Source organism: Prionailurus bengalensis, chromosome F2 (assembly GCF_016509475.1).
Source record: "Prionailurus bengalensis isolate Pbe53 chromosome F2, Fcat_Pben_1.1_paternal_pri, whole genome shotgun sequence".
In the NCBI taxonomy this organism is placed as follows: domain Eukaryota; kingdom Metazoa; phylum Chordata; class Mammalia; order Carnivora; family Felidae; genus Prionailurus; species Prionailurus bengalensis.
In genome coordinates this window covers 37,135,212-37,151,356 of record NC_057353.1, presented here as the reverse complement: position 1 = coordinate 37,151,356, position 16,145 = coordinate 37,135,212, and the positions used below count along the sequence as shown (strand labels likewise).

At 37.3% G+C, this 16,145-nt stretch overlaps 1 protein-coding gene across 1 annotated transcript in view; it reads right to left on the bottom strand.

Moving 5' to 3' along the window:
• Positions 1-13,292: 13,292 nt before the first annotated feature.
• Positions 13,293-16,145, bottom strand: part of RIPK2 (receptor interacting serine/threonine kinase 2) — a 29,232-nt gene continuing 26,379 nt past the window's right edge. The window contains exons 10-11 of the mRNA XM_043601325.1: positions 14,690-14,845; positions 13,293-14,096 (exon numbers count right to left, since the gene is read on the bottom strand). Of these exons, the coding sequence (XP_043457260.1) occupies positions 13,759-14,096; positions 14,690-14,845 (494 nt within the window). The 3' untranslated portion in view covers positions 13,293-13,758. The remainder of the gene's footprint in view (positions 14,097-14,689; positions 14,846-16,145) is intronic.

Below are 16,145 nucleotides of genomic sequence, written 5' to 3'. Positions count from 1 at the left end.
CCTGTTTCCCTGACTACAGGGAAATTTCCAATTCATGACAACTCAGCGAAAGCATTACTTACTCTTCCTGGGAGCCTTCCTATCTTTAGAATCTACATCTTGTTTACCCCTGCTCAGTCTTTGGCCCAGGGTCTTAGTTCCCTCATAGAATAAGACGCTTTAAGATGCTGTTCTCCCTCGGGACTCGGCAAGACATAGGCCCTTGCATTCCTTATTTTATAGCTGGGCGGAGAGCTGAATATTCTCCAGTAAATGTATATAGAAAATGAGTGGGACAAGTGAGGAATTATTCACAATAACAGTTTCTGTAAGATGTACATTGGATTCACTTACTTTGGAGAGAAGAGCAGGGACCAGTGTGAATCATTCCACAGGGATCATGCTTAAACCAAAGGGAAGGTGCCCTTCCTTTGGGCCCACATAAAGGAGCCTGAAAACTGGGTGTGAAGAATGAGAGGCTTTGGCTGCCATCAGTTAGATGCTCTGCAAACATAGCAATTGGCATTTCTATTGTAAATATTTAGGGCAAGAAAAAGAAAGAAATTCAGATGGCACACATAATGAGGTACTTTTTTTTTTTTTTCTGATTACTCCGGAAAAATCAAAGGCCACACAGGAACCAGATAGTAGAACTGGAAATCCCCTTGTACTTCTCATTTTGTTTAGTTGCTTATTATGAGTAAGGAAAAGGATGAGAAAAGAGCAGATAGGACTAAGTGCTGCCACTGAGGTTTTGTGCAACCACTAAATAACACAACCGAGAGAAAATGAAAATGGGAGGCAAATCCTGTCTTTCACTGGATGGAAGCAGAACTCAGCCATTAATAGCAAGGGGAGGCATGGTGAGGTGGAAAAGCCGTAGGGACTGGAGTCAGAAGATGTGAGTCCCAAGCTCTGCTGTTTACTGATATGACCTTGGATAAATCCGTTAGGTCACATTGAATGAGCTGGGTTTACTCAACTCATAATGATACTATCATTAGCAACAATTTCACAGGTTTGTTAAAACAAATGAAACAAGATTAGCAAAACTGATTTGTTATTATCATTTCAATAAAAATAGCTGAGACTCAGAGGGTGGTGGGAACTGCTCCGTCTTTACTACACCCCGTCCCAAACTAGAAACATTTTCCCCAAATCTCCTTCCAGCACACCTATACTGTAATCTCTCCTCTCTTTACAATTACTTTGTTGAGCAGTTTTCTGATGGCCCATCATGATGCTAGCCAGCTGTAGGGCTAAGGTGGCCAACCAAGGGATCTGATTTTAAGTACACTAGGTGAGCGGGTGTGTATTAGCATTGATTTTTCACAGCCTGTTTTGCTGTGTTCATCAGTTGGCTCTTCTCCCTTTGGATTCATGCACTCAGCACATTTCCACATTTGTACTTTGCTTTGCAATTATCCCTGACAAACAACTATTTGCAGTATGTGATGTTACTAAACAGTTTTCATGCAAACCCTGCTTTCCCACATCCCGGAAAAGATTGACTCTTTTTTAGAGTCTATTTAAAATGGGCCGCATTTATGCACTGACTGGTGAAAAAGACAAACATGACCAAACAGAATCTCTAGTTTAGCATTTGAAATCCCTGAAATAGGTTGATGGTAAAAGCAAGACCAAGAGGTGATCAAAATGCTTGGCTGTTGTTCATTAGTGACATTAAACATAAGCAGTGATTGATTTCCCTTAGCTGAGCTTTGAAAACACAAATAACCTACAGCACATTTGATTTTCTTACCTGGATGCTGTAATGACTGATTGAGTTCAGTTCACTGACACAAGCCATGGCCACTGTAATAGGAATTAGTCCCTGAACATGGCTTTGGACCTTATTACCAAATGTCTGGGGGCAGGGAGGGAATAAGAAAAGAAAGTTATTAGTGATAAGAAAACTCAATATTGGGAATCTAGTTTATTTTTAGCACTAACCTCAGGATACAGAAATTTGGAATGAAATGGACTCAATACTGATTAAGAGACTGATGATCACTATGGTTTGTGTCGAGAAGTATCAATGAACTGTAAGTCAGTCAATTAACATGTAAAAGATAAATAATACCTATATCACACATGTTTGCAAATATGTCTCTAGGTTGAGTTCCCCTCAACTACCTAACACTGAATTATAAGTTCATACTAGGCCAACACTACTCTCATGTGAAGCCTCCCAATATTTTTCTTCCTTCTTTTTTTCTTGATTTCATAGGAAATTAGAATATCTATTTATAAAAATGTGGCAGTTTGGGAATCAGATCTAGGGGTATATAATCTGGAGTTTTTCCAAAGGTGGAAATAAAAGGTTAGAAAAGAAAAATAGCTAAACAAGACTGTATATTAGGATATTGTGGACACAATCAATTCCTCACACAAGTCTTATCAACCAATCGCCTCATATGAATTTGTTATAAATGCAGTCTTAGTCTTTGGGCAGGAAAGTAGATAATTTAACTCAGGCCCTTTGAAAACCACACAGGTCACCAATACAGTAATGTAAACATGGCTGGAAAATTCCCATTTCAACTCTGGTGACTACCTTGGCTGTAAGCAGATTTGATGAGGAAATCCTATGCCTGTTTTTGTGGGTCCATTCTAAGTTTCCACAGGGAAACAGAACCACCCCTCCTGATGCTGCCTGGTATGCATAATGTGGTCCTTAATGGATAATTGTGACATTAATGCGTGTCTCATCCTGATCTGGAGTTAGTGCAACAAAAACAATAGAAGAAAGTGAACCTTTATTCCTGTGCCACACTTTGTGGTAAGACATGCATGTATTAGCTCATTTAATTCTCACAGTGCTCCCATGTTATTATTTTCCTCATTTTTTTCCAACAACCAATCTAGCACAGAGAGGTGCAAATTGCCCATATTTTCCTCTTATGAAAAAATTCTCAATGGAGGCAAGGAGCAGTGGATCATTTCAAACTTACCACAGCGGGGCGCCTGGGTGGCGCAGTCGGTTAAGCGTCCGACTTCAGCCAGGTCACGATCTCGCGGTCCGTGAGTTCGAGCCCCGCATCAGGCTCTGGGCTGACGGCCCAGAGCCTGGAGCCTGCTTCCGATTCTGTGTCTCCCTCTCTCTCTGCCCCTCCCCCCTTCATGCTCTGTCTCTCTCTGTCCCAAAAATAAATAAACGTTGAAAAAAAAATTAAAAAAAAAACAAAAAAACTTACCACAGCAACAGCTTCGGGAAAGAAGGCATATGTAAGATGACATTGTAAGCCACATTGGTCAGCAAATAAAGGACGGTCACAACGGGCATGGATACAGAAACAGACACTGGTAGAGTCCAAAGAAGAAAAACAAAAGGAAATTTTACTGTTTGAACATTTGAAAAGAACCCAAGAATATAAGCATTGCATCCAAATGGAAGATTTTCCTGTGGGCAAAGGTGATGACTCTCCTCACAGTTTAGAGCACTTTCTCCAAGACATCTTTTCTCTCACTTTCTCTCACTTTCTCTTTAATCCATTAAGAAACTGTCATCCTGATGAACACTGGGTATTGTATGGAAACCAATCTGACAATAAATTTCATATATTGAAAAAAAAAAAAACAAAACTGAGAACAAACTGAGGGTTGATGGGGAGTGGGAGGGCCGGGAGGTTGGGTGATGGGTATTGAGGAGGGTACCTGTTGGGATGAGCACTGGGTGTTATATAGAAACCAATTTGACAATAAATTTCATATTAAAAATATAAAAATAAATAAAGTTATATAATGTAAAAAAAAAAGAAAAGAAAAGAAACTGTCATCCTGAAATAAATAAACTGGTATGATCTGTTTTGAAAAAGTCAATTATATTCACTTTCCTACAAGCATATTTATAGCTTCCCATCAGAGAAAATATCTTCCCTTAAACTTCTGCTAGGTGACAAAGGAAGATATGCTGAGGCATTAACAGTGTGGAAGAAAGATTTTGTCCCCCTCAGTCTAAACCCAGTGTCATGCCTGTGAATATGCTGCATAGGTGGCAAAAGGAAATTAAGGTTACAGATGGAATTAAGGGTGCCAGTCAGACTTGAAGAGATCACCTTGTATCATTTGGAAGAAGGGCAGGAGAGGCTGAAATTTACAGAGAGGTTCTCCTTGTCCTTGTTGGCTTTGAACATGGAAGTGGACCATGAGCCAAGAAGTGTAGGCAGCCCTTAGAAGCTGGGAACAACTCTCAGAAGACAATGGCATAAAATGGGGACCTCAGACTTACAACTGCAAGGAACAGAATTCTGGCAATAACCTATATGAGCCAGGAAATGGATTCATTCCTAGAGTCTAAAAAGGAATGCAGCTTTGCCTACACCTAGATTTTAGCCTTGTGAGCTCTGTATCAGGGGTCTTACACACAAACATAATAAAATACACACATATATACCTACGTGAATAAAATAATAAAGTTCACTCTCCACTATAGTGTGCTATGTCCAATGCAGTGCTACATATATGAGCGCGGTCATATCCTTTAAAAAGTATGTTGAGGGGCGCCTGAGTGGCTCAGTCAGTTGAGCCTCCAACCTTGATTTTGGCTCAGGTCATGATCTCAGGGCTGTGAGATCAAGCCCCGCATCAGGCTCCATGCTTTGTACATTTTGGATAATTCTTTGGTTTTGGTTTTCTGCTTTTATACAGAGGCTGATCTCTTTAAAGGCAAGAATGCTTCTTTTTCATTTTTTTCCTCTCTAAGCATTCAAATATATGCTTGTTGAAAAATAATTTTGTGAAGGTTTTGACTTACTTTGAGGTATTGGAGCTTCTTTGGATGGCGCTAATATGCATGGCTTACAAGTACATTAGTAGTAAATAAAACAAATGCTATTTTAAAAAGTAGGTACTTTACAAAAATAGCAAGCTAATAAGAAAAGGTATGTTCATCACACAATGATGTGAATGTTGACTTTAAACCTGTAAGCAGCAATTCTTAATGTTCATTGAATTTTTGGTACTGGCAGGTCCTTAGGAATTTCACCTGAGAGCCACTCGTTTAATGGCTCTGAAAATTGCAAGCTGGTATATTTCAGTACTTTTCTCAAGTGGCTCTGTGCTGCTAGAGTTAAATTGGAATCTAAGTTTTCTGACTTGATATTAGGGTAACTTTTCCATAGTCTGTTAGAGCATTTTAAAAATTTTCCTACATATCTAAGATTTTGAAGACTTGCACTCAAGATGGGATGTGGCTCCTCAAGGACAGGGATGTGCCTATTGATCTTTGATTAGCTAAAGCTTAGCACTATGCCTGGGCCAGAGTCAGCATTTGTCAAATGAGAGGTTTCATGAGTGTCTTCCCTGGGTAACCTTGGGAAATCACTTCATCTTCCCAATTCTCACTTCCTGATCTATAAAATGGGAACAAAATTCACCTTATTTATTCCTAGGTTGCTTTAAAATATATATTTATGTTTGCTTATTAAGAAAATTATTATAGTTTTTCAAAATGGTAACTTTATTATGGCATACATATAATTACCATTTTGAAAAATACATACTTATATACATAGGAAAAATATATACATTATTTTATTTGGTATATTAATAAGTTAATATTTTAAAGATTTATATATATCAATTATTCATATATTTATATACCTGGATATAGCTAAATACAAACATATAAAAGTGCATTGTTAAATCTTTTACTGCAAATTTTTATATGAATGAACAAAAGGATAAAGGATTACAATCAGAACTTGGGTCTTTTTTTTCTTTTCTGTAAAATGACTAAGTTATTTTATGCCTGAAATAGTAAAAATTCCTTTTGATCCCACACAACTGTTAGTGCTTTTTGACATTCTCTCAAATCATGTTGTCAAAGATTCCTTACTTTAAAAAAATTATTTCTAAAAATATTGTTTCTAATAACCATTGTTGTTTGTTGCTGTGTATTTTGACAATGTTGCCTGTGAATATTTCCTATTCTTAAGTATTTATGACTTATATTTGGTCTTCTTAACAATATTTTTGATTTTGCCTATCCCAAATTCAGACCCTGTAGTCAAAATTAAAAAAAGAAAAACAAAACTATTAAGATGTCTTTTGTGAATAAACAATATTTGGATTTCCTCAAATGGCCATCAGGTAACACAGGTTGGCTTTGATGATTAAATGAGACAATTATGCTGAAAAGCTATCGAGAACTGAAAAGCTAGTAAGTTTACTTTTCTCAGGGCTGGAACATTTCCTAGTGGCTACATGTGAAACTGCATAACGTAACTTGGAGCCTCCTCAACAGTCTAGCTTAGTCTCTGAGAACTATATTGTAGGTTAATATTCATGTAACACAGTAGTTTGTATTCGTTTAACTACTTCATAGGTGTTTTTTGTTTGTTTAATTACATATGCCCAGCTTTTGGTCTTACCTTTAAAAACAAAATAGCCATTCATCTATATAATTAAGGTGGACATCAAGATCTTCGCGTACATGAAGATATCCTTCACTCAGCTTTCCTACTTCACACTCATGCAGTGAGTAAATGCTATGGTTCCTATAGAAAGAATGAGTGTAGTGAGTGAAATACAACGTGCTGCTCACATCTGAGGCCTGGGCCCTCACAAGAATCAGGGTTCAGGAAGGACGCTCCACAGGATAAAAGTCCATTGTTTAAAAAAACAAAAATCCTACACTTTCCGTTTACACGGTAGTTTTCAAACTTTATCTACTTTTATTTTCCTATCTACCTACAACCCATGGTGAAAGTGGCTTGATGAGTTCGGAAAATGATCCTGAAGTAGAACTTGGTCGCAGCGCCCCCCTGCATCTCACCAGGCTTCTCTTCTGCATATGTGGGAAAAGTGGAGTTCACCTGTTGCACCCCTTGGGGAGGACATTCCCACAGAAGACCTCTCTTGTTTGCCTGTCCTCAGACCTTTGCTTGGCTGTTTTCTACAGATGGCATCCTCTACTGTACACGCCCTTGTGTTTGCCAAAATCCAGTGTTGCAAAGTCTATCTTGATAGTGACCTTCTTTAAGAAACTTCTCCTGACCCCCAGTGCAAATGTGATCTCCCTCACTTTTGAAATTTTACAGCACTTGTCTATACTTTTCTAATGGAATGTCATTTTCGCTTATGCTGTTCTTTATATGTCTTATGCTATCACTAGGATATATATGCTAATTGTGGAAGACCCTATTTCTATGTCCCCACAGTTTCTAATGTGTAGAAGGTTCATAACTGAATAGAAGGGAACAGAATTAAACTATCAGTCCAGGTTCATGAACTGTTAGTGGGTGATGAACCTGGAGTTACCAGTTATTTTTCATAAAATTTGTAAAATCAATATGAAATAAATGAATGTAACTTTCAGGGAGATGAAGGCCCCAAGTTAAAAAATCTAGTATATCAGAAATACAAATGACTATTTTCCACAAATAGACTAGTCGTCAGCTAAATTTGAAATATTAGGTTGGCAGGGCTTTAAAATAGCCTACGAAGTCTCCCTGATCAGAGTAAGATTTTATGAGTCTGAAGGGAAAAGTAATATACTCACATATGCAGGCAGTCACGATCCATTTCCCTTCCTCATAAGCGACTCACAATTTGTCCAAAGAGGTGTGATAACAAATTTCATAAATGTGATTGTCTTTATGGCCTGTCTATCCTATTGGCTCAATGAGTAAAGATGATGAAAGTCAGATGAAGACAGTAAATCCACAAAATGCTTCCAAGATGTATGCATAGCTTGTCCTTGACTACTGGGTGGAGCTTTCCATAATATGAAGCCCCAAACAGTGAAAAAAGTCTAGTAATAGCTCAAACATTCAGGAAAAGCCTAAGAACCTCTGTGGGCGATACAAGTGTGCCCGAGCCTCATATATCCCACTATGAGACAGATGCCAGTTAGTACAATATTATGCTTAATTTGGACTTTTTCTTCTTGGTCCTTGTCTTGCTTGTCTTCTGCTGGTTCTCCATTACTGGGTGTGACATGTTTACCACAGCACAAAGAAAAATGACCAGCCATTTTGTGCTGGAACATTCCTGTGGGTTGGTGAAAAGAAAAAAAAAATGATGCTATTCATGAGATGACACAAGAGAATGACAAAAACAACTTTTGACTCAAACGATAATAACGTAAAGAATGGTTGAAGGATATCCAGGAGAAAGTTTTGAAATGGTGTCACTGAGGGAATACACTATGAGTCAATTTTCAGCATGATCCACCCATTCATTTATTCATTTCGAAAAGCAGTTAAAGAACTCAGGAGGCATAGTTCTAGGAACACAAATAACAAAGCCTAGTCCTTGCCCTCAGGGCTCTCAGTCTGCTGCAAAAAGTCAGAACTCAATGAAAAAATCACTTGGGCTGCAATGAGCTCATGAAGGAAGCAGCAACTAACCTGTCTGGGATTTTATGAGAGTGTCCTTATGGTTGGGAATGATGACTCAGTGTCCATGGGGTGCATGAGAGGAAGAGTAAGTGGTATTCCAGGTAAAGTTCACAGCACACGCAAGGCAATGACAAAACAAAAACGCAAACAAAAAAGTAGTCTGGTGTGGCTGAAGTTTAGGGCATAGAGAGGGTGATGCTAGAAGCAGAGCCTGAAAAGCTACATAGCTGCTAACTTAAATGGTTTCTTGCCATCAGGAGATTGGCCTCTCTCCTGTGGATGTTTGGGGGACCCTTGAAGATTAAACAGGTGTGACATGATACATTTCTATTTCAGAAAGGTGGTCTGGCATTGAATGACAGGGCATTTCTTCACAGTAATTTAAAAAAATATTAAATTCCAGCAGTTCAATTTTGAAATCAGGTCATTTCTATCCACTGTAGTCAAGACATCATCTACTGAACAGTCTCTTAAATGGCTCTCCCTGCTCTAGCCCCTCTCCAGTCATCTTTAGTAATCTTCAAACATATCAACCACAAGACGTCATGTCATTTCTCTGCTTGAATTTATCTAGTGGCTTCCATTACACATATCATGACACCCAAACTCTTCCCCAAAGTCCTGTGTGATTCTGGCCTCTGCCTACTACTTTGGCTTCAGCTCACATCTCCCTTGTCCTCAGTCACCACCTCCAATAACACTGGCCTCACTCATTCTCATCTTCACCTGCAGACTCCTCCTCTTCCCTAGGGGAAATCTCTCAGAGCTCTCCGTTTTCTACCACAACAAACTCCCTAGGAATGAGAAGTGGGAGTGAAAAGTGGGACGTTTTTCAAGAAGAAACAGTTGCTGGGTTACTATTTTGAAGATCATAGCTTGAAATTTTTCTAGATTTTACTTTGTGTCTACGTCATAGCAACTTCTACTTTTAAAGATATTCCCACTCAAATCTCTCTAAGGGTATTACTTATACCTATCTTAAGGTTGTCTTCTCGTTAGTCTTTAATTTTTATTTTCTTCAGATGTTGAATTTGGGGATTCTTTATACAGCTGGTCTACTTAAATCATGAGATTTTGGTGGGCACAGTGCCTTGCACCTAGATTTCATAAGCAGAGCCTGAACAATACCATATTGTTTCTATGTAAGGACAGGAGACAAGTTCCTTTTTAATATTTAATGTACTCACCCCCCAAACACCCAACAAAAGTATGCTTACATTGAAACACATTTTAGATGAAAAAATAAGCCAATGCTCTAAAAACTGACCTGGAAATAGATACTATTTTGGTTAAACGTGTAGATTACATAGCCTTTTATGATAATGTGTAACACTTTAAGAATATTTCCATTATACTCATTAGTGAGTAGGTGCATAGTTGTACCTAAATAGTGATGATTAGTTGAGCTTTGTCAAGTTAAGGGAGGAAGCCTGTGGCATTCTGCAGACTCTTCCTTGGCCCAGTACCATTCAACATTTTAATTAGTAACTTGGAGGAAATTACAAACAGCAACTTTGTCAAATTTGTGGATGACAAGCTGGGAGATTCCAGATTTAGGAATCAAAACTATACTGAGTGGGTGGAACTAGGAATGAATTTAGAAAAATGAAGAGGGATAAAGGCATAGTCTTATATATGGGCCCCAAACCCAAGTCAACTTTGAGTGCAGAAAAGAAGAAGGCAAAACAGCATAGTTACAAAAGACAGAGGATTTTTAGCTCATAGTTAAATATCAACTCAGCATCATGTGAGTGTTAAAAAATGGGCTTTTAATATATTAGTGACAAGGGAGGAGATATCCCAACTGTGCTGGTAAGACCTAAATGGATTAGAAGTAACAGATGCAGTTGTGGGTACCATATGTTAAAAGAAATACAGATCATACCTCTTAAATAGCCATTGAAGGAAGGGATTATTTTAAAGTACAAAAAAAGCCATCAGGAACAGAAGTTACCTGGAAATATATAGAGTTGCCATATGGGTAAGGGAATAGATGTACTCTATATACTATCCCAATGTTTGGAACCATGACCAATAGATATAAACAATAGGGAAATAGATTTTTAAATCACTGTAGGAAAGAAGTGACCTGTCTGGAGATGAAGCATATTGCCTGAATAGGTAAATGTTCCCCCCCTCATCAATACAAGTTTTTGATCATGAGATACTTATCTATCTAAAGTCTTTATTTGAGGAATTTGAGGCATAACCTTGCATAATTATTCCTTTCAACCTAGACATTCATTAAGTCTAGGACATCAAATTTTAAAAGATTAAGAGTGAAATTGGTAACAAGATTAAAGGCAGCATAATTTTCCAGGAAAAGGTTGAGAAGGGACAGATCAAATAAAAGAATTTTGTTTCTAAAAGAAATCTGGGTGTGTGACTTTGAAAAGAAAAAAAGTCCAGGGAAGGGGAGGAAAAGCAGGAGGTTGTTTGGGAACTGGGCTTGAGAGATGAGAGTACAGAGAAAAAACGCGTTTCTGAAACCAGTGAGAGGTTTTGAGGATGGCTACACATGAAAGATTACTGATTCTCCTGTTCTCCCAATTGGTCATAGTTTTTCATCATAAATTAGGAAATTGAGTTGGGGTGGGGGAGGGTGAACAGAGGATTACCGACAGAAGGGAGATAGAAACCAGCTGCCGCTGCTGGGTACCTCTGCTGCCACGCCCCGGTCTTTTCACCGTGATGCCAGTTTCTCTAGTTATAACTTTCAACGCATCCAGTCTTGCTTCTTGGCTTTCCCCACATCAGCTCTGCTCTTCTGCTGTCGTAATTCAAGTGTCTGATCCCTTCTAAAGTACTTCTTTAAAGAGCTGAGTGATAGATCCAATCAACTGATCTGATTATCATATTTAAGCAATCTTTCCAACATGCAAAACATGTCTAATATTGTTTTGGGAATTCAAGTGGATGCAAAAAAATGCAAAAGTTAAATTTCCTAATCACACCTCAGTTCTGAGACTACACCTCCTGAAGACAAGTGTGGCAGACACAAGGAAAACTGATCTGTGAACTAAAGGGAAATTATCTTATGCATAGTTCTATTTTGTTTCCTAAAAACAAAGGAGCTTGAACTTTAGCACACACATAATGGTCTGGATGGTTTATTGACATAGATTTCTGAACCTTACTACCTGAGATTAGTTCAGGTCTGAGAGAAGGGCCCAGTGAATTTGCCTTTCTCACAAGTTCCAAGTGATGTGAATGCAGCTGTTCTGTGGACTACATTTGTGGGTAAGACTGTTTTAAAACAGATGAACATAAGGGAAACAAAAATAATATAAAAACAGGGAAGGGGACAAAACAGAAGAGACTCATAAACATGGAGAACAAACAGAGGGTTACTGGAGGGGGTGGGAGGGGGGATGGGCTAAATGGGTAAGGGGCATTAAGGAATCTACTCCTGAAATCATTGTTGCACTATATGCTAATTTGGATGTAAACTTTAAAAAATAAAAAATTAAATTAAAAAAAAGTACAAAGGAATGTCTCTCTCAAAAATAAATAAACATTAAAAAAAAAACAAAAACCAAAGTACAAAAAAAAATACACTGCAAGGAATGCCACTTTCAGATTATCTAGTACTATCTAGTTAAAAAAGAGATAATTATAGATTATTAGGTCCCTTCCTTAAGTGACTGAATCTTACTATCATCCTTTGACTACGCTTCAATGATAGCTGGTACACTCACATTCTACCTATAGTTCAGTATTTTGGATTGTCTTGATTATAAAATGAAACTTTATATATTATACATACACAATTAGTACCACTTGTGATATGTGGATCATTTTCAAATAAAATACAATTTTAAAAAAAACTGTAAAATTCTTGCTAAATACTGTTTCTGAAGTTCTGAGACTGAAGCCTATTCTTTTTCTTAACAAGGGGGATTAAAACATGACAGCACAACTGTGACATTCTCCTTTACTTACTTAGAAGGCTCAAGGAGGAACTGAAGGAACTTCTGTACCGTATGACTCAAATGGTATTTGGTGCTGTATCTATGTACTACCTAAAACAATCTCATTGTCTCAACTTATTTCCCAAATTAAATCCTTATCCTAACATTTAAAAATAGGAGATAGGATAACTCATATACTTAATTGGTTTCCATCTTTCCCTAGTAATTTCCATATTTCTCAGAGATACAGTAATGAGGCACCACCAGTTAGTGTCAAGCTCCAAATGGAGATTAAAACACTCATTGTATAATCTTAATAAAATATTTAATTGCCCCAATACCTTCTGGTCATTTAAAAAAGATGTTAACAGGGAAAGAGAGGGAAGAAGGGAGGGGCAGAGAGAGAGGGGGACGGACAGAGGATCTGAAGTGGGCTCTGCATTGATGGCACATAGCCCTATGAGGACCTTCTGATCATTTTGACTCTTACTTTTTTTTATAATACTGTGGGTCTGATACCTCTTGAAAGTCTGTACTTTTGAATTCATCCTGCATCACACTTTTTGCTGACATTGGTAATAAACATTTTCAGAAGAGAGATTATTCCTTGTAAGTTTTCATTTAGTGACATAAGCTGTTAAACATAAAAATAACTCATGCTCTATTGTTTTGGCTAAATCTGGTGAACAGAATAAGATAAAGATGCAGCCTTGATATTATGCAGCAATTAAAAAGGATGAGTTAGATTTATGTATGATCTGGAAGGCTACACATGATGTACTATTAAGTGCAAAAATTAGTGCCATATAACGTATTAAAATGATAATACTAATGAAAGACCCTTTCCCAAATGAGCATATACTTTACATAGGAGAAGGAAGAAGGGTAAAGAAGGATACACATTATGTTGTTAACTTTGGTTACCTTGGTTGCTGGTTGTGGTTAGAAATGAGGGTGGAAACATGTTGAAAGATACATTGTTTCTTCATGTATTTTGTATTTTACCTTCGAAACATTTTTTTAAAGAGATTCCAATGAATAAGATTTAAAAATGTAATCTGGATAATAAAGTTTAATGAACAACTTTTTTGGAGAGGATTTGAACCTGGGACTATGCATGAGAAATGCTGTACTATCTCTAATTTAAAGGTTACATTTCAAAAAGCCAAACTTTATCTGAGACAAGTAATAAATAATCCAAAAGAAAGTGAATATGAAAATGGCTTCCATGAGAAATGCATGATACCTTAAGACATTGTTATGTACAAGAATGACATTATATTTGAAAACTAATTTCAATTAACCAAAGAGACAAATCGAACTATCTAGCAAAATGCAAACTTTCTACTATATTAATTAAAAAAAAACCTGTAATGTCACAGGAGAAGACTAATATTTACCTGAGGAAGAAACTCCATTAAAGCTTCTAATACTCATGTGGATTTTGTAAAAACAATATGATAAAGGCAACAGAAATATAAAATACTCTCATAGAATAACTTTTCTCCTTGAAAGAGAGTCACTTACAAGCTTTTATTTTGACATAAATTTAAAGATTGTGATAGAGAAACCACAAGTATTTCCGGGTAAGGCTGAAGACCCATTTGCTTGTTATCTTTCAACTTTTGTACTATAACTCTGGCAAATTCTTCTCCTTGAATGTCAGTGGTGTCCAGTAACTGTCTGACTTTTGAGGTTCTTGTAGGTTTGGTACTAATGAGTTCATAGTCCTCCTTCATGATCAAGTCCCTGGACAGAAGAGCATCCAGCGACTGGTTAAGGCAGGCTTCTGTCATCTGGCTCACAATATCTTCCCTTTTGCTCTGGATCCACTGTTGGGCTATGCCAGGCTGTAATCGCTCTGTAGGAGAGCAAGGGATGACAAATGAGTTGAGGACAGATAGACAGCTATGAAAAAAATTGGATGAAAAAAGAAATAGTAAGGAATAAAACCCAATTTTACCGTGATTAGGCTAATATGAAATACAAGTACTTTGGGGGATGCTGTTAATTTTCAGGAAACATACGGATATTTGGGTTCTCTCTTCTTTTCCCTTCAGTTCCCTTCCCAGAAAAAGCCTTTTTATATGCTATAGATCCATAGGAGCAAGCCCCACTCTGTTGCAGATATCTATATTTCTATAACTATATATATTTAATATAAAAGACACCTGCATATTTTTAAAAAAAACAAAAATAACTCTACTTTTAGTAACATATTAAGTCACACCTCCTCCTGGCAGTCCCTCACTAGATAGGTGTTCATGGAATACCATGTGGGCCTATTATTACATGTCAGCACTCACAGCTTCCAGGATTGGAAGTGCTTTCTTTCTTAAGAAGGTACATATTTATCATGTTGAAGAAATAAAGACAAAACTTCCTGTATGGCAAATCTACTGAACATACAGCTGTGAAGTAAACGGCATCATTTACAAAGTGTCGTATACTTACCTGAATTTCCCTCAGCTGAGAGTGGATTTATTACTGCTAAAGAGCATGGGGCGGTCCTGTGATCACAACAGGTCACCTTTTGAGCTACAGAAATGTGACTATCACAACTGTGATTTACTGGATAGTGATACAGCGTAGAGAAGTCTTGAGTTTTTCCTACAAAACACAGTATCTTCGTTAGGGGCAGAATAGTCCTTAGCTATTCTTATTAGCTAAAATATCAACATCTGGATCATACAGAGTATAGTATTCAATGTCTTTACATTTTCATTGGAATTAAAGCTGGTTCATAAATCTAATCCACAGGTAAATACATTTTAGAACAAAAAGGGTTTATGAAAGTTTTTTACCATACTTTTGTGTTTATGTAAATTATAAATTATGGAATTTTACTTCTTCACATAATCCCACATTTCTTCTTCTGTGTCTTCTTTCTCCTTCAGCACGTTAAATGTGTCCTCTAAATCTATTTATGATGTGTGTTTTTCTACACCCTTCTCTGGTAATCCTATTCAATCTCAGGGCTTCAACTGTCACCTCTCTTCCCAAATCTATGTAATTAAATTTTCTGTCTTCGTTGAGCCTTAGTCTTAAATTTTCAACAGCCCACTGGACATCACCCTCATGTGTGCTGCTAAGCACCTCAAATTAAAAACAAAACACTAAAAACTTAATTACACATCTAACTCTAAAATCCGTTTCAACTATTTCTGTTAATAGCACCAATGTTCTCCCAGTCACCAGGCTTGATAACTTGTTCAGTTCTTTTGTCTTCCTTCCTACAAGTGGAGATCTATAAATTCTTTCTTCCCATAAGTGAAGAGCTATAAAGCCCCTCAGTGTGTTCTCCATAAATAACATCCCTTTCACTCTTTCTTCCTTCTTCTATTCTGAGGTCTCATAATCTCTCATGTACTGCAGTAACAGGCCAAAAGTCTAACTGATTGGTTTCCCCACTTCCATTCTCCTTTTCCTTCCAAAATATTCCACATATTCTAGACAGGATGAGTCTTCCTAGAGCAAAAAGTTTTTTATCAAGTCACACCCTTGCTCAAAAATTTGCAATAGTTGCTTCCCACCCAAGAGAAAAAGCCCAAATAGCTTAGCCTAGTGTTAGAAATTGTGATGGTATGATTCTACCCTACTGATCTTTTATCTTTATTAATTCATATCCTCTTCACCAGCTAAACCCAACTACTCACTGTTCTTTGTGTTTTCTTGCTTCTGTGCCTCTATGTTGTTCCTTTTGCCTGGAAGGCCCATCTTTATAACTATAGGTCCAACCTTCAGTCAGAAACAATTTCTTCATGATGACAACATGGTGTAGTGGAGTGACATGAAAATATTTATCAAAAGACCTGGCTTCGAGTCTTGGGTTTGCCAGCTACTAACTATGTGATCCAGGAAGTCTTGATCTTAAAAATCTGTAAAATGAGGAATATCTCCCTCACAAGGT